The sequence below is a fragment of the Hypanus sabinus genome, chromosome 4 (assembly GCF_030144855.1).
Source record: "Hypanus sabinus isolate sHypSab1 chromosome 4, sHypSab1.hap1, whole genome shotgun sequence".
NCBI lineage: Eukaryota > Metazoa > Chordata > Chondrichthyes > Myliobatiformes > Dasyatidae > Hypanus > Hypanus sabinus.
The window spans coordinates 108,848,524-108,873,536 of record NC_082709.1 but is presented as its reverse complement, the minus strand read 5'-3'; the positions used below and the strand labels follow the sequence as shown (position 1 = coordinate 108,873,536).

General features: G+C 42.2%; 1 protein-coding gene across 2 annotated transcripts in view; it reads right to left on the bottom strand.

The window, feature by feature from the left end:
- gtf2f2a (general transcription factor IIF, polypeptide 2a) overlaps window positions 1-15,583 on the bottom strand; it is a 139,942-nt gene extending 124,359 nt beyond the window's left edge. Inside the window, exon 1 of one of the 2 annotated variants that reach the window (XM_059967843.1) lies at window positions 15,473-15,583. In XM_059967843.1, coding sequence (XP_059823826.1) covers window positions 15,473-15,538 — 66 coding nt within the window. In that variant the 5' untranslated portion in view covers window positions 15,539-15,583. The remainder of the gene's footprint in view (window positions 1-15,472) is intronic. The other variant, XM_059967844.1, reaches the window with a different exon arrangement.
- Between the last annotated feature and the right edge of the window lie 9,430 nt (window positions 15,584-25,013).

The window sequence follows — 25,013 nt, the reverse complement described above, 5'->3', positions numbered from 1 at the left end:
TTGCAAAGAAGAATGGGCGAAAATCACCCAAACAAGAATTGAAAGACTCTTAGTTGGCTATAGAAGGCGTTTGCAAGCTGTGATACTTGCCGAAGGGGGTGTTACTAAGTAGTGACCATGCAAGGTGCCCAAAATTTTGCTTCAGGCCCTTTTCCTTTTTGTTATTTTGAAACTGTCAAAGATGGAAATAAAAAAGTAATCTTGCTTAAATTATTAAAGAAATATGTCATCTTTAACTTTATGCCTTTTGGAAATCAGGTCACATTTTACTTGCTTAGCTATTCACAGTAACAGAAAGTTTGACCAGGGTGCCAAAGTTTTGCATGCCATTGTATACATATTTACTGTAATTCAGTTTTTTAATCTATATTTGTCATGTATTGTTTCATAACACATGCTGGTGATAATAAAACCTGATTTGGATTATCATTATTTTTGAGTTTTTTTCACTTTGTTGTTTGTTGCACACTGGCTCTTTGTCTCGTATGCTGTTTTTCATTCTTTCTATTGTGTTTCTTTGTACTTAATGTGAATACCTATAAGATGATGAATCTTAGGGTAGTGTATGGTGACATATATATACTTTGGGAATAAATTCATTTTGAACTTTGAGATAATTAATTAACCCTTTCTCAATTCCAAAATCAACATCCACAGCAGCCTCCTCCATTTGGCTCCAAAACATATAGATTAAAAAAAACATTTTGTTCATACGAATCTTTTCTGCTATCTTATAATAATTAATTTGACCGATCCAATCTGAATGTGTATTAAACTCTGTATACTATATTAGCCTGTTCACTGCATCTCTAATATTCCGATTTAAGTTCTGTCCAATATTACAAAACTACTTGAAGCTAAAAACAAACTGTTGGAGAAAGTCAAAACTCTGAATTCTTGGAAGTTGCTCCAGATTCTAGTACCTGCAGTTTGGTGTCTCCCTGTTACAATATTATTTGGCGACTCCCACCGATGCTTTCTGCCTCTAATCTCTTATTCTTATCTAAATAATTCCACATCGTGTTCTGCCTGGCTCACTGCCATCACTCACATTCTTGAAAGCTTATCTCACAGCTCTGGACCTGCTGTTTATGTTTCCGATTTCCAGCAGCTGCAGTTTTTTTAAAAATTCAAGCAACATTTCATCTCCTACCATGCCTATTCCTCCAGACTATTGAATTGACCAGTTTTACTATTTGACTCTCTTTTTTCCTCCCCTCATGTGCAGCCGAGCTACTTGCAGTGCCATGTCAGGCTACGTGTCATGACGTACCAGCATCCAAAACAGAAATCCTGTTTGAGAGGAGGATGGACTCAGGCGGCTCAGTCTGTCCAGCAATTATGTACTTACATTACAAAAAAATCACCACTTCCTTAATCACACCATTCACAACCACAGTGACTAAAACTACCAGTCCAGCTCTGCAAGCTGGAGTTCAAGCTGCTGCAAATAGATACTTCCTGCAACGGCTTGCCGAAGTTACAGGGAGTGCCCATGCCTTCTCACAAGGCACAGAATGCCAGACAAGAAGAGCTACACCAACTATCCAAGATATTTACACACAGGATGAAATGGCATTAGCAGTAAAAATGCAGCGGAGTGGCTGAATACATTTATATGCATATGCTTTTCCATGAAAAACCATTGACATTTTACATCATTTAATCTGCAGTGACAACAGGGTGAACACTGTTGACAAAGTTCCAAGTTTTCTGCCACAGATGATGAAGGAACTCTTTTTATAACTGGTTCTGAGAAAATGCACTTGATTAGTCAATGATATGCCAGCATGAAGTATTGCTGATGAAATCACGTCATTTTCAGAGTTCGACAATGACATTTGCAAATACATTTTGTTTTCTCTGTGAATCAAAAATATTCTTACATTGATTACCCACTTTTTCAAGTTATTTGTCACGATCAAATCAAATAATATTAAAAACTGAACAATCAGCTTAAGAAGCTTCACACAAAAGACAATAGCGCATTTGCAAACGATGTCAAACTCATGAAAATTACATGAATTGATCAACAATGCTTTTTATTTATATTTACTCCACGGACAATGGTAGCTTTGAAATCTTTATCTGAAGCACAGACTCACTATTTTCATCCTTTTGGGATTTAATTTTATACTATCAAATGTATAAATGAAAATAAATTTATTTCTGTCCAAATTTATTTCTGTCCAAATAATTATCAATAACATAAGAAATCCTGTAATAATTATGGGGTTTTTACTGCCATACAAACTCCACCAAGGTATTCTTGGACCGTACAACTTGGTTTACGACATTCTTGAGAATTGTAGGCAGATTGGTTGACAGTCATTCAGGGCAAAGATTTTGAATGAAAGCCCAAGGCAAAGCCCTCCAAGCATAAAAGAATGTTCTCATTATCCACTGGAGGTTGGGCAGATTTCCGCTGAGTAACATCCTCCAAGGATATTAGAAATGACACGGAAGCTATAATGATATTGAGCAGTCCATGCAATACCTTAGTGAATGTAGCAACATCAATGTTTCCAGTTAGTCAAAACAATCATCGTTTGTTTTTGAATCGCTGTAGCCTTATCAGGCAAAGGCATAACCTGCTTCTGACATTTCTCACCCTCTAATGGTAGCTCGTAGCTGATAGCTAATATTGAAGCAAACAGCAAAGTTGCAAAAAAAACTACCCAAATTTGTAACACTTGCTAAAGCTGCAATTTCACAATTACAAGTCCAATTTCAGCAGCAAGTCTACACATTTCCACACTGATGCTGGACGCTGGCTTGGAACACACTCTATTAATCCATGGAGCCTTTAACTCACCTACTCAAAAATTAATTATTAGCAGATTTGGAAAGTCACTGCAGAGAAAGACTGTTCCAGTTGAATTTAATTTTACATATTTGTGAAGGAAAACATGGTAATTAACACAAAACGGTACCCAACACAGGTTGCCGACCTGGTCTCCAGCTGCAGACCGACGGCCGGTACCTCATTCCTTGGCGTCAAATAAAATCCATCTCTTGGCAAACTAGATTTCATCAGGTGTTACAGGAGAAGATTCTGAAGTAATGTGCAATGTTTACCAAGTAAACAGGTTCACAGTGAGCAAGTAAAAAGACCAGGTACTGAGAAGTATGATGATATTCACGCTGTGGGAAATATTCATTTTCAATTTTTTAAATTAAAAGCTTTACTTTGAGAGAATGCTAAACTTACCCCTTCGTTTATTCATTACTGTTAATGATCATCTACTTTTGAATTGAATTTATTCTAAAATTGAATTGATTTCTGATTTTTACACATTAATTTATCGTAGTACATATCTGTCAATTGCTAATATAACTATGGAACAAAAAACAATTAATCAATTACAAAGACAAAAAGATACTTGAGAGAATGACATTGTTTGATTATAACAGTAACTATTCTGTATATCAAGTCAAAGTCCTGTCCCCAGCCTTACAGACTCATCAGGCCAGCGCTTATGCCGGTTTCTGTGGCGTGAAGTGACTGAGAGTACAAGATTCCCCCCCAGCATTTTTTTGCCGGTACCCATTTTTCAGATGGGTAGACTGCAGCATCGTGTGGTTAACTGCCTTGCTCAAGGACACACACGCTGCCTTGGCTGAGCTCAAACTCACGACCTTCAGGAACTCCCTAACCACTTGGCCACGTGCCACACATTCTTTATATACTGGTATCTGAATCACCCATATCATCCTTCAACCTAATTACTGCCTGCATCCTTACCACAGCTCAATCAACTTAATACTTCCGGAATCAATTCACATCTTCTTCCTAATCTGACCCAAATCAAAACTCTGATACCTACATCCTTAAAAACACCAAATTCCACATTCCCATCTAAACCATTTGTCAAAGGTCTGAAATTAAAATCACCCTTCCTCATATTTACACTAGACTGCCTTTCATCTCCTGGGCTCCATATCTTATCAACTCCTGCTTCATACTTCTGTCTCGTCTTGAACTTGCATTTTGAGCAAGTGCAGCCACAGCCACCTCATGTCACAAACAGATACACTGGGACCTCACTTAATGCTCGGGATGTATTCCTGAGAGCAGCATTAAGATGGCAAGAGAAAGCTCTCAAAGCACCTAGGGATGTAGTGGAAAAAACCGATGAAAGCAAAATTAATTTTAATTCGTAATTTAACTACTATTTGCCATCAGAAACATGAAGGATTATTTCTCTTCTCGCAGATGTAGCCAGCTTTGCTACACGTTCCCAGCATTTTCTGTTTTTATTTTATATTCAGATTTCCAGCACCTGCAGTTTGTTTTAATTTGTCACTTGTTCTGGTTTCCCTTCCTGAATGTGTTGAGATAGCACCACACTGTGGAAGGACACACAACTGCAGATCCATCACATAGCACTGCAAAGTGTTAAGGAGAACTATAGATTTGGGGGTGCATGGTAGCGCAGTGGTTAGCACAACGCTTTACAATACCAGCGACTTGGCTCAATTCTCGCTGTTGCCTGTAAAGAGTCTGTACGTTTTCCCCGTGGCCGTGTGCATTTCCTCTGGGTGCTCTGGTTTCTTCCCACAGTCCAAAGGTGTACCAGTTAGTAGGTTAATTGATCATTGTAAATTATCCCGTGGTTCCAGTGATGTCATTGTCGAGAATGGCAGCTTAAGTCACTAGCTCCTCTGGAAAAGCGCATACTAAGCCCCGTTAACCCATCAAATACAGTATTTTTCAAAAGTATTTGAATTGATAAGAGGGGCAAGAATGGGGAAAAAGAATGGAAATAAAAAAAGCAACACTGCAGCCGAGGGGAGTGCAGTGAGCGGCTCTCCTATCCAACTGCGTGCTAGCGAGGCTGACAATGGGCCTCATTCAGGCAAAGCGGTAAATATGATTGAAATTTTGAAAGAGATAAGGGAGTTCCAGAAAGATATAAAACATCAGCTACATGATATTAAGTCAGAGCTCGCCAACGTCAATCAAAAAATAGTGGTGGCAGAGACTCCAATTGAGAAGGTGGAAGATCACGTTCAAAACGTGGAGCGGATACTAAGTAAGATGATAAAAATATTAAATCAACAAGGTAAACTGCTTGACCTAAAGAGAAGATCACAGCAGAAAAATATCAGAATATACAACATTCATGAAGGAGCGGAGGGCTTGTCTATTACGGAGTTTGTCGGAAAGTTGCTGTGGAACGTGCTGGAGCTTCCCTCAACTATGGAGCTGGAAATTGAGAGAGTGCATCGTGTGCTCATCCCGAAGCCTACCCGAGATAAAGCAGATAAGCCACGCTCAATAATAATTAAATTCCTTCAATACAGTACCAAGGCGGAGATTCTACGAAGGGCCTGGAGTAAGAAGAGGGTGTTTTTAGACAATAAATTAATATATTTCGACCAAGATTAACCCCCCCCCCCCGCAGTCCTGCAGAAACGTAAATAATACTCTGAAGTAAAGTGAATACTAAAGCAAGAAAGGATTAGATTTCAAACTCTGAACCCTGCTAAGCTTCGAGTGTTTTATCAAGATGGGATCCAACTGTATCAGACAGTGGAAGAGGCGACTACAGACATGAAGGCCAGAGGGTTGCCTGTCAGCGTGATCAAACCAAAGGAAAGCCTGGCAGAGGAATTATCCCACTCCGTTTGGGAAATAGTGCGAGAATTGAGAAGGCAGGAGATGGGAGGAGGCCGAGAGAAATATATCAGAAGGAGACTGGGAGTTTTCCAAAGACAGCCCTCACCCCCTCCAGAAGAGCCATAAGGTTTGGCTAACTTTAAAAATGTTGAGAGGTTAAACGGAAACAAAAGTAGACGGTGATATACCTATCTCGAGAAATACTTATTATAATGTGGATTTAATATTACTTAGTTGTTATTCTTTATTCGCTCACTTGCTCCTTTTTCCCCACCAAAATGAGGATATATATATGTGTGTATGCATACAATATATTTATATGTGTGTGTGTGTGTGTGTGTGTGTGTGTGTGCGCGCGCCCACATATATATGTGTGCGTGTGTGTGTGTGTACACAGGGAAATCTTTTCTGTGTAATGGATTTGTTCACTGACTTTTATGAATACTGCAATGGGGGCCCTCAACTCACAAGTAGGAGGGGTTTTCCCCACAGCTAGACATTTCCTCTAGCTCAACACAGGGTCATCTACCAGAGACCTCAGCCTTGGAATCACACGTTTGTTGCCATTTTTGTTATTATTTGCGTTTCTTGGTTCTTATTTGTTCAGGGAGTAGATCAATTAAGTTTTATTCTGTTAATTTCAATGATACATTGACAGATAAATACAGATGGCTCAGGACAAAGTAAAATTCATTTCTTTTAATGTCAATGGGCTATTAAATCCAATGAAACGTAATAGAATTTTATCCAGAATGAAAAAAGAACAAGCCCATGTAGTATATTTACAGGAAACTCATTCAAATGATAATGACCATAGAAAACTAAAGAGAATGGGCTTCACTAATCTGTTTTTCTCCTCATATAAATCAGGACATAGGAGAGGAGTTGCTATTCTTATCTCAAGCAAGCTAGATTTTGAAAAAGTATCTGAAATGGGAGATAAAGAGGGCAGATATAATCTGGTAAGGGGGAATATAGACGGAAATTCAGTTACTCTATTGAATATATACACACCCCCCGAAAGTGATATTGGTTTCTTTCAGAAAATTACTGATATTATGGTAGCGGAAACAGAAGGTATCCTCGGATGGGTGGGGGGGGGGGGAGACTTTAATTTACAATTACAACCAAACTTAGATTTTTCCAACAGAAAAACCTATGAAACAAAATCTTTACATAAGAAAGTTAATGCCCTTTTTGAGGAAGTTGGTTTAATTGATATATGGAGGGACCTTTTCCCCAACAAGAGACTATTTCATAACATTTGTAAAAGACAAAGACAAAATAAACACCTGTGGAATTGGGACAATAGATGTAAGTGACCATACACCTATATATTTATTTGTTGATTTTGACCTACAACCGAAGAATACTATTTGGAAACTAAATTCAAGTTTACTCAATGATCCGTACTTTAAGGAACAAATTAAAAAAGTAATTGGTCTCTACTTAGAATTTAATTACAATGGTGAGGTTTCACCTCCCATTTTATGGGATATTCTGAAGGCTGTCTTAAGAGGGGAAATTATAGCCATATCTTCATATAAGAAAAAAATAAGGAATAAAACATTAGAGGAATTACAAAATAGGCTGAAGAAACTAGAGAAAAAACACAAATTGAATTTGGCACAGGATACATTAGGGGAAATTTAAAAAAATTAGGAATGAAATTAATAGTTTGGCTATGCAAGAAATCAGGAAAAATTTAATGTTTCTGAAACAGAGACATTATGAAAGTGGATCAAAGTCTATGAAAATACTGGCGTGGAAACTGAAAAAAAAAGATAGCAGAAAATACAATTCATAGAATTAGGGACCCAAGTATGAAAATGATTAAAAAAAATAAGCTAAGTGAAATTCAAGAAGCTTTTGAAGTGTTTTACAAAACTCTATATTCCAAAGTTCCAGGGGGAAGCATAACCCAAATTGACACCTTCTTGAATTCTCTAGATTTACCTATTTTAAGCGAAGAACAAAATAGAACGATGACTGCTGACATAACTGAAGTTGAATTAAAAGCTGCAATTAGTAGGCTTAAACTAAGCAAGTCACCGGGATCAGATGGGTATACGGCAGAGTGGTACAAAGAATTCAAAAATGAGTTCATTCCTGTTTTACTCCCCACAATGAACTGGGCTCTAAAAAAGGCACAAATGCCACCCAGTTGGAAGGAAGCGATAATCTCAGCTATACCGAAAGAAGGCAAGGACAAAATGGAATGCGGGTCATTTAGTCCAATATCCGTTCTTAATGTAGATTATAAATTATTTACCTCCATCATGGCCAAACGATTAGAGGAATTTCTACCCATACTGATACGTAATGATTAGACAGGTTTTATATGACAACACCAAACACAAGACAGTATATGAAGGACACTTCACATTATGGATCATTTACAAAAAAAATCGAAGCAATGGTGATAAGCATGGATGCTGAAAAGGCATTTGATTTGGTTAATTGGAATTTTCTTTAGAGTTTTACATAAATTTGGTTTCCAAGACACAATTATTAAAACTATACAGACACTATATGACAATCCTACTGCTAGGATTAAAATCAATGGATATTTATCAAATAGTCTTACCCTAGAGGTAACGAGAGGTATCTGGAACCATTAGCTCAATACATCAGACAAAATGAAGATATCAGGGGAATTACTATTATAGGGACAGAGCATAAATTGGTTTGTTACATGGATGACATTTTGATCTATCTAGGGCGGGGGTCGGCAACCCGCGGCTCCGGAGCCACATGTGGCTCTTTTACGTCTGTGCTGCGGCTCCCTGTTGCTTTGGAAAATAATTGGTTGTGGCGACCCTTTTCCTGGCACATCCGAACCGACTCACAATTAGATAGCCTATGGGGGTTTGCGAGCACAGAGCTTTGGAGCCTCTGCGCCATGGGGGGCAGGTTGAGGGAGGCTTAAAAGTGAGGCTGAAGATGTCGAATAAAGTTTTTTCCTTCGACTGCAGTTACCGACTCCGTGTCGTAATTTTAGCGCTGCGTGTAGCACACCGCTACATGGTCAGTATTTAATTAAAATGTATTTTATGTTAGTTTGTTAGTTTTTGAAATGTAAATCTAAATTTGAAGATTATGGTGATCTTGTACAATCTAAATAAGACGTTGTGGAGACCCAATTCCTGACACATCCGAACCGGCTCACAATTAGCCAGCGTTCAGGCTAAGGGAGATAGCCTACGGGGGTTTGTGAGTATGTGTCTTTTGCAGCATCCGCGCCCATGGGGGGGCGGGTTGAGGGAGGCTTAAAAGCAAGGCTGTTTAGTTCGAATAAAGCTACACCGCTACAATGTGTTTTTATCGCTGGCTGTCCAGAGGGGAGGTGCTGAAACGCTTTGTCGCGTGTCTGGAAGAAGTGAAAACTTTCCTGGGCAGCAAAGGGCCCACCTTTCCTGAGCTGGAACAGCCAGAGTGGCTGGAAAAGCTACACTTCATGGTAGACATGACAGCGCACCTGAACACGCTGAACACAGCTCTTCAACGGGGTAAGGACGTACAACCCTGCACATGTTGGAGGATGTTTTGGCATTCGAGCGCAAGTTGACGTTGCTTGCTAGAGATTTACAGAAAGGCACATTGTCTCACTTCCCCAATTTGAGAGAGTTCAAACAAGGTCACGACATGATAAATTCGGAGTATTTACATTCTGCAATCATCGCAATGCAAACATCGTTTGGGAAACGCTTATGTGAGTTCAGAGAGGAAAAAACCACATTATCCTTCCCGGTCAGTCCTCTAAGCATCGATCCATCCCTACTGAATACGACTGCATTGTCAGGTGTGAGTCAACCTGAACAAGTATGATAAATATTTTAATTGCCTATTATTTTACGTATATTCATATTTTTTCATTGTTCAGTGAAATAGTCCTTTTATTTTTCAGGTTGACAGCTGGCTGACGTTATTTTTGGTTTGCTGCTGGCGGCAAATTTAAGTTTGGCGTTTTTCATAAATACAAGAAGGACTCAAATAGACGTTGAGTATTTTACTTAAAAGTAACCTTCAACCCAACGTCTTTTTTTCGGAGTTCAAAATGTTTTTGTTGCATGCAGAAATGTAATTTCGTTTTCTCTGCAGGAGTTCATCAATTTCATAAATGCAACACATTATAGTTTGTTTATACATAGCATAAAGGCAAAACAAAACGTTATATGCAGTGTTATTTCATTTTAAATGTCAAACGGGTTTTGCGGCTCCCAGAGTTTTCTTTTCTGTGGGAAACGGGTCCAAGTGGCTCTTTCAGTGGTAAAGGTTGCTGACCCCTGATCTAGGGCAACCAACATACTCTTTACCTAAATTGATGCAATCCTTTGAACAATATGGTCAATTATCAGGATACAAGATCAACATAGATAAAACCCAATTACTTTCATATTACTATAGCCCACCAAGAGAAATTGAAAGTAGATATCCCTGGGCATGGCACACAGAGTCTTTCAAATATTTGGGCATCATTATGCCCAAAGATTTGGCAAAATTATCGGAATGTTATATAAAAAAATTAAGAAAGATGTGGCAAGATGGAACCTGATTCCTTTTTTCAGTCTCAGTTCAAGGATTGAGTCTATTAAAATGAATATACTGCCCAGACTGTTATATCTCTTTCAGACCCTACGAATAGAGATTAATCAAAATCAATACAATGAATGGAACAAGATGTTATCAAGGTATATTTGGCAGGGTAAAAGGCCTAGAGTTTGTCTCAAAACTTTGCAATTAACAAAGGAAAAGGGGGGATGGGGCCTACCTTCTCTTAGAGTTTATTATTTTGCAGCACAGTTGAGAGCTGTGATATGTTGGTGCAACCCATCATATGACGCTCGATGGAAAAACATTGAGGAGTGGGTACTTCCCATCCCCATACAAGCAATTTTGGCTGATAACAACCTGCAAAGGTACATAAATACTATTGATAACCCATGGGTGAAATTGGCTCTTAAAATATGGAAAACTACTATAAAAGAATATAATCTGGAGGGAGATACAGCAATTTTTAAATGGTGTGCATATGACTCGGATTTTACACCAAATAAATTGGATGCCAGATTTAAGGACTGGACAGCTAAAGGAATAACAGTTCTTTGCAACATAATGAAAGACGGAACACTGTTCAGTTTTGAAATGCTTAAAGAGAAACACTTATTAGAAAAACAAGACTTTTATCGGTATTTACAGATGCGACAATATGTTAATAAGATGCTTAAAAATGTAACCAAGGCAAGTACATGCTTGATGGAGCTATTTAGAAAAGCATATAATTCAGATAACGGTAGACTCTTACTAGGAAATGCCTAACTTTAAATACATGGATGGAAATTACAATGGACATTTACAAAATGGAGAAGATAACAGCATCTGTTAATCATAAGCTGGAACAATTTGATTTATACTGGGAAAAATGGTTTAACTACATAGTGCCTCATAGGCCTGATTTTATTCTCACAAATCAATGAATCTGTTGTAAAAAAAATCACTCTCTACTTGTACATAGTTCTTTCTTTTTGCTTGTTTTTTCTTTCCACTCTTTTCTATAAGTGTATACCTCAGATAAATACTATGTGGAGGTTTGTGACATATATGATTATATGATATATATGTACAATGTCTGAAATACATCTTATGGAAATGCTTGTTTAATGATGAACTTCAATAAAAAAAATTACCAAAAAAAAGTAAATTGTCCCATGATAGGCTACAGTTAAACCAGGGGTTGCTGGGCACCGCGGTTCAAAGGGCCCACTCCAGGCTCTATTTCAATTTTTTTTAAAAGAAAACCGTGATCAAAAAGATTAACAATTTCTCTCTCCACAGATGTTGCCTGTCCTGCTGAGTATTCCTAGCCTTCTCTGTATGCAGAAAACGATTCGGCTGTGAAATTAAATTCAGCGGTTAAAGAAAATAAAGAGTTGTATTTAAGGAAATAGTAGACAAAAATATGGAATAAACACAAGAGATTCTCTAGATGCTGGAAATCTAGAGCAACACACAAAGTGTAGGAGGAACTCAGCAAGACAAGTTACATCTACCAGTCGACTTTCCATGCCGAAACCCTCTGTCAGTATTGGAAAGAAAGGGGCCAGGAGCCAGAATACAAAGGTGGAGGGAGAAATTACCCGAAGTTATAGAAATTAAAGTTCATTCATCAGGAATCAGGAAACAAGGAAGAAAGGAACAAAAGAAGTAGGTGAAGTCACATGGACCACACGGGCCAGTTGGCCTGAATAGTGTAGTATCAGTGTAGCAATATTCAAAGACTATCCAGGGGAACATTGTGGCTTCAGTGTACATATCTCAATGAGATAATTTATCCTTTAATAATCCTAAAATTATTGCACTGTGTGTGATTCATCTGCTGCAATCTAAAAATACAGCTAGTAGCTATCCAATAAATAGTCATTTAGCATCATATAATATCCATCGTTGGACTCTTCCATGATCAAGACTTTAAAACCTTAACAAGTTAACTTTCAACTATATACGTACATGTACAGTTCAAAGTCTTCCACACATGTAAAGCAAAGATGCTTTCAACAATTTCAGGAAAGAGTCTGGGCCCTTTGTTAAAGTAGTTTACAACTTATAGATAAGAGAAAGACGGAAATAACGGAGTGGAAAATACTTATCATATCAGCAAAGAGCACAAGAAACAGTTCTGTGATTATATGGATTTGAAAGGAGCCAAGCCCTCGACTGGCAGCCAGATAAAACGGAACTGTTTCTGTCCACTGATGTGCCAAACCTAGAATGTAGTTTAACTGCAAAATCAAGGGAAAATTGGGTGGTAAAGCTGACTTAATAATGAGTGAAATGACAGAAATATTTTCATCACTGTTGTCTCCCAGTCTCAATGATTCCAATAAATGAAGGAGAATCCCTGTCAGTGCTTTCTTTATTAAATCACAGGCACAGGGAAATTAAATTGCTCAAGGGGCTACCTGAGGAAGATTCCCTGAAACCATCAAGGAGCAAAGCAAGTTTGTAAATTAGGCAGGTATCACATCTTAAAAAACCGAAATGGTTCAACAGCTAATACGTGTTTGATCAACATGGTTACCAAGAGCAATTCTGCTCGGAGAGTTAGTTAGAAAGTAACTTTCCTGGTCTCATCCTAACTCCACGTTCTCTTTTTGCCTCTCCTAGATGATCCGGATACAGTGAATTTTGAAGTGTTTGTATTTTTATTTTATCCTTGGGTGTTTGTACGTTCTCCTTATGACCATGTGGGTTTCTTCCGGATGCTCTGGGCTTCCCCCACTTTCCAAAAATGTGTGGGTCAGGGGTAGTAAGTTGTTGGCATGGCATCTTGGAACCGTGTGGGGCTGCCCCCAGTACATCCTCGGACTATGTTGGTCTTTGACACAAACAACACATTTCACTGTGTGTTTCAATGTACTTGTGACAAATAAAACTCATCTTCAAACACAGGAATCTAATTCAAAGATTCACATGGACACAGCGGGGTGATTCAAATAACAAGCAACATACACAAAATGCTGGAAGAACTCAGCAGGTCAGACAGCATCTATGCAAATAAATAAACAGTCGAAGTTTCAGGCTGAGACTCTTCTTCAGGATTGGAATGGAAGGGGGAAGACCCCAGAATTAAAAGAGCGGGGCAAGGGAAATTGGATAGTTAGAAGGTGACATGAAGCTAGGTGGGTAGAAAAGATCAAGAGCTAGAGATTAAGATCGGATCGGAGAGGAGAGTGGACCATAGGGGAGACAAAAACAGGAGGGGACCTGGGGAAGGTGAGAAAAGGGTAGAGGCCAGAGTGGGGAATAGAGAGGGGTGGGGAAAGGAAACAAAACACTTTTTCAAAATCAGAAGATCAACGTTCACGCAATCAGGTTGGGGAGGCTGCCCAGATGGAACCTGAGGGTGGCCTCATCGAGAAGGCCATGGACTGACATGTTGAAACAGGAATGGGAATCCGAATTGGCCACCGGGAAACTCTGCTTTTGCCAGATGGAGCAGAGGTGCATGACGAAGCGGTCCCCCACTTTACATCGGGTCTCACCAATGTAAAGGAGGCTGCATTGGGAGCACTGGCCACAAGACAACTTCAGCAGGTTCGCAGGTGAAGTGTTGCCTCACCTGGGAGGCCAGCTTGAGGCCCTGAATAGAGGTGAATGGGCAGATGTAGCACTTTGGCCACTTGCAGGGATAAGTGCTGGGAGGGAGATTTGTGGGGAGAGAAGAATGAAGAAGGGAATCAGAGGGAGCGATCACTGCAGAAATCGGAGAGAAGGGGGAGGTAGAGATACATTTGGTGGTCAGATCTGGCAGATAATGATATGTTGGATGTGGAGGATCATGAGGTGGTAGGTAAGGACATGAGGAACTCTATCACTGTTAAGGCAGCTGGAGAGTTCACTGAGCATGGATATTCATGAAGAGATGCGGGCATTAGCAGTGGAGAGAGGGAAACACTGTTCTGCGAAGGAAGGAGACTTCGCCGATGTCCTGGAAAGGAAAGCCTCATCCTGGATCAGATGCAGCAGAGACAAAGGGACCAAGAAAATGGAAAAGCAGTTTTCCAGGAGACATGGTGGGAAGAGCTATAGTCAAGATAGCTGTGGATATCAGTAAATTTATAAAAGATGTCAGTTGGTACTCTGTCTGTAGAGATGGAGACAGAGAGGTAGGGAAAGGGGAGGGTGTCGGAGATAGACCAAGTGAATTTAAGGACAGGGTTAAAGGCAAAGTTGATGAAATTGATGAGCTCAGCATGGGTGCATGAAACAGCATCAATTCAGTTGTCATTATAATGGAGGAAGGCTTGGAACTATGTAGCCAACAAAAAGGCAGACATAGCTAGGGCCTATGAGTTTGGAGAAAGTAAGAGGAGCCAAAGAAATTGTTGAGGGTGAGGTCCAGTTCTGCCAGAGGAGGGTGAAGGTGGAGGAGAAACAAGTGGAGAGTTTTGAGGCCTTCTTAATGGGGGGGGGGGGGGGGGTCACAGGGACTGGGCACCCAGAGTGAAAATAATGCATTTGGAACCAGGGAGTCAAAAGTTACTGAGGAGATCAAGGGCATGAGAAGGGTTGTGGATGTAGGTGAGAAGGGACTGAACCAAGGGGAATAGCAAAGAATTGAGTAATGAGTTCACAAGTTTAGTGGGATACGAGCATGCAGACAATAGGCTACCCAGTCAGATTTGACAACTGTGAGTAGGAGGCAGAAGCGGTAAGTGCAGGGAAAGGAAACAATGTGTTTGGTGGCAGTGGATGGGAGTTTTTCAGAGTTGATGAGGTCAGTGACCTCATCACTGACCTTAGTCCTTTTCAAGAGGTAGGCATGAGGAGGTGTCCGAGAGTTGCTGCCTGGCATCAGTAAGGTAGAAGTCAATCTGCCACACTACAACAGCACCCCCTTCTCAACTTGAACACTCCTCAAACCTTACCTGTCCTCTGTCTGGCAAAACTAGTCCTCACCAATTTCATGAATATCAATTTCTCCTTCTGCTTAAAAAACAATCCACCCCCCCCCTTCTATTCCCCTCTCTGGCTTGTCCCCTCTTCTCACCTGCCTATCACTTCCTCTAGGTCCGTCCCTTTCTCCCACAGTCCACTCTGCTCCTCTCCGGCCCTTGACCTTTGCACCCACTGGCTTCACCTATCACCTCCCCTCCCCCCTTTCCTTCCCAGTGCTGACGAAGGGTCTCGTGTTGAAACGACCACTGTATGTTCCTCTCCATCGACGCTGCCCGGCCTGCTCACTCCCCCAGCAGTTTGTGCGTGTTGCTGCTCTCAGACTATGAGGTGCTGCTCCTCCAACCGCGATCATCCCACTGCCCCCGCGGCCGGCCAGCGCTGCCCACGCACCTTCACCAGCCAGACGCCAGTATTGAGCTTCACTCCGGTCAAATCCAACTCCCCCTTCTCGCTCATGGCTGCCCGGCACGTCACCGCGCTGCGTGCGATCCGCCGCGGGAACGTCACTGCGACGTCTTTACGCCGAAGCGCGCTGCCGCATGGACGTCATAGACAGACGTACTTCATTGATCCCGAGGGAAATTGGGTTTCGTTACAGTCGCACCAACCGAGTATAGTGTAGAAATATAGGAATATAAAACCATAAATAATTAAATAATAATTATTGGTAAATTATGCCAAGTGGAAATAAGTCCAGGACCAGCCTATTGGCTCAGGGTGTCTGACACTCCGAGGGAGGAGTTGTAAAGTTTGTTGGCCACAGGTAGGAATGACTTCCTATGACGCTCAGTGTTACATCTTGGTGGAATGAGTCTCTGGCTGAATGTACTCCTGTGCTTAACCAGTACATTATGGAGTGGATGGAAGTCATTGTCCAAGATGGCATGCAACTTGGACAGCATCCTCTTTTCAGACACCACCGTCAGAGAGTCCAGTTCCACCCCCACAACATCACTGGCCTTACGAATGAGTTTGTTGATTCTGTTGGTGTCTGCTACCCTCAGCCCGCTGCCCCAGCACACAACAGCAAACATGATAGTACTGGCCACCACAGACTCGTAGAACATCCTCAGCATTGTCCTGCAGATGTTAAAGGACCTCAGTCTCCTTAGGAAATAGAGATGGCTCTGACCCTTCTTGTAGACGGCCTCAGTGTTCTTTGACCAGTCCAGTTTATTGTCAATTCATATCCCCAGGTATTTGTAATCCTCCACCATGTCCACACTGACCCCTTGGATGGAAACAGCAGTCACCGGTACCTTAGCCCTCCTCATGTCCACCACCAGCCCCTTAGTCTTTTTCACATTAAGCTGCAGATGATTCTGCTCACACCATGTGACAAAGTTTCCCACCGTAGCCCTGTATTCAGCCTCATCTCCCTTGCTGATGCATCCAACTATGGCAGAGTCATCAGAAAACTTCTGAAAATGGCAAGACTCTGTGCAGTAGTTGAAGTCTGAGGTGTAGATGGTGAAGAGAAAGGGAGACAGGACAGTCCCCTGTGGAGCCCCAGTGCTGCTGACCACTCTGTCTGACACACAGTGTTGCAAGTGCACTTACTGTGGTCTGCCAGTCAGGTAATCAATAATCCATGACACCAGGGAAGCATCCACCTGCATCACTGTCAGCTTCTCACCCACCAGAGCAGGGCGGATGGTGTTGAATGCACTGGAGAAGTAAAAAAACATGACCCTTATAGTGCTCGCCGGCTTGTCCAGGTGGGCATAGACACGGTTCAGCAGGTAGACAATGGCATCCTCAACTCCTAGTCGGGGCTGGTAGGCGAACTGGAGGGGGTCTAAGTGTGGCCCAACCATAGGCCGGAGCTGCTCTAGAACAAGTCTCTCCAGGGTCTTCATGATGTGGGAGGTCAATGCCACCGGTCTGTAGTCATTGGAGCCACTGGGGTGCGACGTCTTCGGTACAGGGATGAGGCAGGACATCTTCCATGGCACAGGAACCCTCTGGAGACTCAGGCTCAAGTTGAAAACATGGTGAAGTACTCCACATAGCTGGGGGGCACAGGCTTTGAGCACCCTGGGGCTGACACCACCCGGGCCTGCAGCCTTGTTTGGGTGGAGACGTTTCAGCTGTCTTCTCCCTGTTCAGCTGTGAAGCCCACCATGGTGGTTTCAGGTGGGGGAGGGGTGTAGTCACGAGAGCAGGGTGGGGGGCTGTGAGGAGGAGTAAGAGGGGAGAGTGGAGTATGTGTTGATTGGGGGCCGACAACAGATGAATCATGTGGGGGACGGGCAGGGGCCACAGTGTCAAATCTGTTGAAGAACAGGTTAAGTTTGTTGGCCCTGTCCACACTGCCTTTGGCTCTTCTATTGCTGGTTTGCTAGAACCCAGTGATGGTCCTCATCCCACTCCAGACCTCTCTCATGTTGTTCTGCTGGAGTTTCCACTCAAGCTTCCTCCTATACCTGTCTTTAGCCTCCCTGATCTTGGCTTTCAGGTCCCTCTGTATTCTCCTCAGCTCCTCCCTAATTCCATCTCTGAATGCCCTCTTTTAGCGTTCAGGATGTCCTTAATGTCCTTTGTTACCCATGGCTTTGTAACCCCCTGGGTCACCTCAGGCTCGCTCAGCTCGTTCTCGTCTAGGGGGAGCAGCCTTCGGCCCCGCCAAACTGGGTAATCAGCTGGTGTGGATGCTGTGTGATGTCCCCGCCTCGCCCAAAAACAGACAGTACACCATAAGCGATTAAATGAGTACAATTTATAAAGGTTACTATAACTAAGTGACTAATAACGATACAGTATATATTAAGAGAAAAAATAAAGAAAAGGCGCCAAACTTATCAAAGTCCAAACCACTTCGTGCACAACCGTTGGAGCTCAATTACTGAAGTCTTCTGGCCACCATTTGATCCCCTCCGAACTCCTCGACTCACAGCTCAGGACCCTCCGAGTGGTCAACCAAGCACATCTAGCTTCATCCCCCCTCCTCGGAGTACCTCCTGGCCTCGGACCCCGGATTGGGGTCCGTTCCTCACCCAGCTTACAGCATTGCGTCCTCTCTCTCAACCCCCTCGCACCGATCTCCCAAAAGCCCGTCAACAAAAGCTTACAGACTCAGAAGAAAGAACATTAATCCCCATTTGGTTTACAAAGGAATACCATTCTCCCAGCACTCTCTCGCAACAAAGAAGCATTCCTGCTAGTTAACAAAACAAAGAAGCCCTTTTGATTACATACACAGTAACAAAGAAAAAAGAAGAAACCCCCTTTACAGCTTGTTATTTGAATTACAAAGGACAGTTCTTGCCGGAACATTGCAGTCCACACAGAAGTTGATGTAACCAGTGATGCACTCTGAGCCCATCAATGTCCTTTCCATGTGGCTCACAGAGGGCCTGCCAGTCTGTCACCTCTAAACAACCCTGGAGTGCCTCATAAGCCTCCCCCGACCATTTCCTCACTGACCTCGAGGTTGCAGGTTTACTCTCCACCAGAGGCACGTAGCAGGCTTTGAGATGCACCAGGTTGTGATCTGACCTTCCCAGTGGGGGGAGGGCCATGAGCTCGCTGCAACAGTACGTCACCGTGATACGTAAGCCCAACCCCCCCGCCACTCGGACATCTCTCTGCCCCATTCCCCTCAGAACCCAAATCTCGCATCGAGACATATTTCAAAATTCTGTTTGCTGAACGAACAGTCATTCAAAGGCAAGGAATGGAAGTGGCTGGAATGCTCTGCCCATTCATCATCTAAGACCCCCACATCGTGGCCATGTTGTCTTCTCGCTACCACCATTGAGTAGGAGGTATGGAAGCCTTAGGTCCCACACTGCCTGGTTCGGGAACAGTTATTACCCCCAACACGGTCAACAGGTCCCACACTGCCTGGTTCAGGAACAGTTATTACCCCCGACACGGTCAACAGGCTCTGTAAGGCAGAAGAGTGAGGGTGGGGGAGGACAAATGGATGAGGGAATCACAGAGGGAGCAATCACTGTGGAAGTCAGAAAGTAGGGGGAGGTAAAGTTGTGTTTCTAGGTAGGACCCCTTTGGAAATGGCGGGAAGTTGCGGATCACGTGTTGAAAGCAGAGGCTCATGCTGTGGTCGTTGAGGTCAAGAGGATCACTATCACCATTAAGACTGTGGGAAGGTGGGTTCTGAGTCTACTGAACTTGCTGACAAGAGATCTGGGGACAAAGTCGTGTATATTTAAAGCTGAGAACATGCTCTATAAAGAATCTGTAGATCAATTCACAAGAGCGGCTCTGAGCTTCTATTAATTCTCCATCCCAATTCCCCTTCAAAACCTTTGCATTAACCTCTGACAGTGCTCCAAGATCCGCAACAAAAGCTCAAGAAAGAGCACCTTGCTTCTGGGCAAGTCGCAGCCCTCAGGAGTTAACAGTGAATTTACCAGTTTAAGGTAGTATCTCAGTTAAACTCTTCTCGAGTTTCCAGCCGGATAGAGGTATCGATTATGACTGATGTTTTAAAGACAAACTCTGCCATCTTCATCAGGGGTGATACCTGGGCATGTCAAATCCAGTGGTGTTTATACCAATCCCATCTATCCCTTCTGATTGGTTAGTCCTCATCCAATCACGTTTCTGCTCTCCTACTTCATTTACAATTGAATTCTAGTTCTTATTTAGAATGAGACCTTTGTTTTTGTTAAAATTCTTTTCCTCCAATTTTATTTAAATAGCTTTTTTCACTGGGTGACCCAAACGCCATTGGTAAGGCACGTGAAGGTCACAAGCCCAGTGAAGGCACCAGCAGTGTGCCCGAGTGTCGGGGAGCAGGAGTGATTGTCATTGCTATTACAAAGGAAAATGCTCCACAAACTCAAAGGTCATTAGGTGGATAAATTGAAAGTCCTACATCCCAGAGTCCTGAGAGAGATTTCTGAAGAGATAATAGATGCATCGGTCATGATCTTTCAAGAATCACTTGATTCTGGCATGGTCCCAAAGGACTGGAAGATTAAAAATGTCACTCCATTCTTTAAGAAGGGAGGAAGACAAAAGAGAGGAAATTACTGTATAGGCCAGTTAGCCTAACCTCAGTGGTTGGGAAAGTGCTTGAGTTCATTATTAAGGATGAGGTTTCAAGGTACTTGGAGACTAATGATAAAATAAGTCAAAGTCAGCATTGTTTCTGTAAAGGGAAATGTTGCCTCTGACAAATCTGTAAGTGTTCTTTGAGAAAGTAACAAACAGGGTGGACAAAGTAGAGTAGTGCATGTCATTTACTTGGATTTTCAGAAGGCATTTGATAAGGTGCCACATCAGGCTGCTTAACAAGATAAAATCCAATGGTGTTCCAGGAAAGATACTGGCATGAATAGAGGAATGGCTGACAGGCAGGATGCAGTGAGTGGGAATAAAGGCAGCCTGTTCCACTTGGCTGCCAGTGACCAGTGGTATTCCTTGGGTCAGTATTGGGACTCCTACTTTTCAGATTGTTTGTCAATGATTTAGATAATGGAATTGATGGCTTTGTAGATAAAATGGAGGGGTAGGTAGTGCTGAGGAAGCAATGTGATTGCAGCAGGACTTAGACAAATTGGAAGAATGGGCTAAAGTGGCAGATGGAATAGTGTTGGGAAATCTCTGACAATGCATTTTGGTAAAAGGAACAATGGTGTGGACTATTATCTAAATAGGGAGAAGGTTCAAACATCAGAGGTGCAGAAGGACTGAGAGGGACTTGTGAAAGACTCCCAGAAGGCTAATTTACAAGTTGAGTCTATAGTAAAGAAGGCAAATGCGTTGTCCCAATTATTTCAAGGGAAATAGAATATAAAATCAGGGAGATAATGCTGTGTGGAATGAGCTTCCAGTAGAAGTAGTAGAGGCGGGTTTGATTTTGTCATTTAAAACAAAATTGGAGAGGTATATGGACAGGAAAGGAATGGAGGGTTATGGGTTGAGTGCAGGTTGGTGGGACTAGGTGAGAGCAAGCGTTCGGCACGGGCTAGAAGGGCTGTTTCCATGTTGTAATTGTTATATGGTTAAGGCTTTATAAGACACTAGTCAGGCTGCACTTGGAGTATTGTCAACAGTTTTAGGTCCCATATCTCAGAAAGATGTGTTGTCATTGGAGAGAGTCCAGAAGAGGTTCACAAGTATGATTCCAAGAATGAAGGGGTTAACATATTAGGAGTGTTTGGCAGCTTTGGGCCTGTACTCACTGGAATTTAGAAGAATGCAGGGGGATCTCATTTAAATCTATCGAATGTTGAAAGGTCTAGATAGGGTGGAGATGGAGAGAATGTTTTCTATGATGAGGGTATTCTGAACTGGAGGGTACAGCCTCAAAATTGAAGGGCAATTGAACAGAGGTGAGGAGCAATTCTTCCATCCAGAGAGCTCTGCCACAGACTGCGGTGGAGGCCAGGTCCACAGGTGTATTGAAGGTGGAAGTTGATAGTTTCCTGATCAGTCTGGGCATCAAAGGATATGGCAAGAAAGGGTTGAATGGGATCAGCCATGATGGAACAGCAGAACAAACTTGATGGGCTGATTGGCCTAATTCTGCTCCTATGTCTTATGGCCTTTGCAGATGAAATGTTCTACTACCACAGATTTCTCCGGGTAATCCCAACGGATACATCCCCTGTGCTTCTTGATGCAAGTTTCCAACATGCGTCCCACCTGGCCGACATACGCTGCTCCGTGTTCACAGGGAATCCTGTAAATGCCAGCTGACCTGAGTCCCAGCTCATCTTTGACCCACATAAGCTGTGAATTGAGCTTCCTTACTGAATTATTACCATCTACAATCCTGTATTTCTTCAGGAACCTGGTGATCCTTCTAGAAATTGGAAATATAGAGAAGACAGGCAGTAGCGATGGATTACTCCTCATTGTTAAATTTCCTGGGTTTTCCATCAGTCCTTTTAAGGGCCTGATTGGTTTCCTTCACCTTATAGCCATTCTGTAGGAATGTTGTGCATAATCGTCTTATTTCCTCAGGGAGATTCTCTAGGTCCGAAATACATGCTTAACCAAAATGGAAAGAACTGCTCTACGATGGGAGGCAGAATGGTGGCTTTTATTGTTGTGATACAAGTCCATGTGAGTGGGTTTCTGATAGACACCATGTCCGAGGCTACATTCTGATTTCTGTCATATTAGAATGTTCAGAATGGGAGGCAACCATTCTACTCCATTTCCATCGTAAATTGAATGTTTGGATGCAAGATGTTCAGATGATTGTGTAACTGTTGGAGTGCCTGGAGTCCTTGATGCCACACTACGAAGGTGTCATCGACATACCTGAAGAAGCATTTGGGGCGCAAAGGCAATGAACACAGAACTCTCTCCTCAAATGAAACCCACATCAAGGAGCACAGGTGGTGTATGTTTGGGCTACCCAGAGGAATCAGTGGTAGCAGAACATTACATTTGCAATGGCTATAGGATTGACTTTGACAGCAGAAAACTACTGCTGCACCAATAGCTTTTGAGACCACTATAGCCATTGAAATAAAACTAGAGGGAAAGAATTTTAACAAAAACAAAGGTCTTGCTTTAAGTACAAGAATTCAAATGTAAACAATGTGGGAGAGCGGAAACCTGATTAGATGAGGACTAACCAGTCAGGAGGGAAAGACTACATACAGTATATACCACTGGACTGGACTAGACATGCCCAGGCATCATCCTTGATGAAGATGGCAGAGTTTTGTCATTAAAATGTTGGTTATATTTGATACCTGTACCTGGCTGGAAGCCCAAGAAGAGTTTATTGATCATATATGCTGGGACAATCACTAGATCCTTTTCAATATCTTGGGATACCTTTCTGTCCAAAGGTGTAACTGCTCTTTCTTCAGCTGTTTTAATAATTATTCTTACAGTTGCAAGAAGGTGGTTGTAAACCCTTTACAATTACCTGGTTTTCTGCATTAATTACTCATAAAATCTGGTCTGATCTTCATCTAAGTCACAGAAATAGACAAACACAATCTGCTGAAACAAATAACACAGAAACAATAGTACTTCTTCTCATCAATACTGAGTACTCCATTTAAACAATCACAGTATAGGTTCCAAAAAGTATATGATCCTCTAGAGTAATGCTCCTACAAAAGCTATTTGGAGTCAGGTGTTTCAGTCAATGAGATGAGTTTGGAGGTGTGGGTTGTAGAGGTGCCCTAACCTATTAAAAAAAGACATAAAGTGAGGTTACTGACACATCTTGCTCTTTTCAAGAAAGATCTGTTTAAGTTCTCAAACATCTGACATTCCCATTTCATCAATAACCATAAAATAACAAACGTCATGGCTCCAAGTGGTCATCAGAATACCTGGATAAGAGAATGTAGCAACAAACAGCTAGAGTGACTCAGCCGGTTGAGCAACACCTGTTTCCGATCAAAACCCAGGCTGAATGTGCAACTTCCCATAAATCCAAACCAGCTCAATGTCTTGACATCATCTCAAGGCATCCTTTATGCTTATTTCCTATATTCTGTTACTGTTAAAAGTCCCTCAATCACTCTAGATTCATTTCCTTTGCAGATCAGAATTTCCAGGTTCTATAAATGTGCAACCTGACATGGAAACATCAATGTCCAGGAGCAGGAGAGGCTAGAGAGAGAGTGGTGGATACAATCCAGTCCATCACAGGTGAAGCCCTCCCTACCACTGAGTATATTGACATGGAGTACTGCTGCATGGAAGCAGTATTCTTCAAAGGCCCCCACATCCAAGCCATGTGCTCTTCTCACTACCACCATTGGGCAGGAGGTACAGAAACCTTAAGTTCCACACTACCTGTTTCAAGAACAGTTATTACTTTACTTTATTGTCACCAAACAATTGATACTAGAGTGTACAATCATCACAGCGATATTTGATTCTCGTGCTCCCTGGAGTACAAATCTAAGTAAATAAAAATTTAAATTATAAATCATAATTAGAAAATAGAAAAGGGGAAGTAAGGTAGTGCAAGTCAGGTCCGGATATTTGGAAGGTACGACCAGATCTGGGTCAGGATCCGTTCAGCAGTCTTATCACAGTTGGAAAGAAGCTGTACCCAAATCTGACCGTATGAATCTTCATGCTCCTGAACCTTATCCCGGAGGGAAGAGGGACAAAAAGTGTGTTGGCTGGGTGTGTCGTGTCCTTGATTATCCTGGCAGCACTGCTCCGACAGTGTGCGGTGTAAAGTGAGTCCAAGGATGGAAGATTGGTTTGTGTGAAGTGCTGGGCTATGTTCACGATCTTCTGCAGTTTCTTCCCATCTTGGACAGGACAATTTCCATACCAGGTTGTGATGCACCCTAAAGAATGCTTTCTACGGTGCACCTATAAAAATTAGTGAGGGTTTTAGGGGACAGGCCAAATTTCTTCAGCTTTCTCAGTAAGTAACGGTGCTGGTGGGCCTTCTTGGTAGTGGATTCTGCTTGGTTAGACCAAGTCAGGTCATTTGTGATATTCACCCCTGCACAACCATCAGGCCCCTGAACTGGCGTGGATAACTTCATTCGTGACTACTCTGAACTGATTCTATGACCTAGAGTCGCTTTTAAGGACCCTTTACAACTCACGTTCTCAATATTATTTCCATATGCACAGTTGGTCTTTGCACATTTGTGCTTGTCAGTCTTTGTATGTTTATGTACATATTTTCATAAAATTCTGCTGCATTTTTTTATCCCTGTAAGTTGCCCACAAGAAAATGAATCTCAAGGTAGTATATGATATGATAATGATGATGATGAAGTTGACTCAGGCCTGAGAGTCCAGTGTCGGGCACTTTCATGCCTTACGAGGCACGGAACGAGGGACTGTGTGGCACACCACTCCTCACACAGACATTTTGCAGTATTTTCTTTATTTTGTGAGCTCAACACTCAACCCGGCACAGATGGAAAGCGTACTCAGGAATGGTCCGACTGGATTTGAACCCGGGAACTTCAGTCCGAAGTCTGGCGCTGATCTCACTGCACCCCCACCA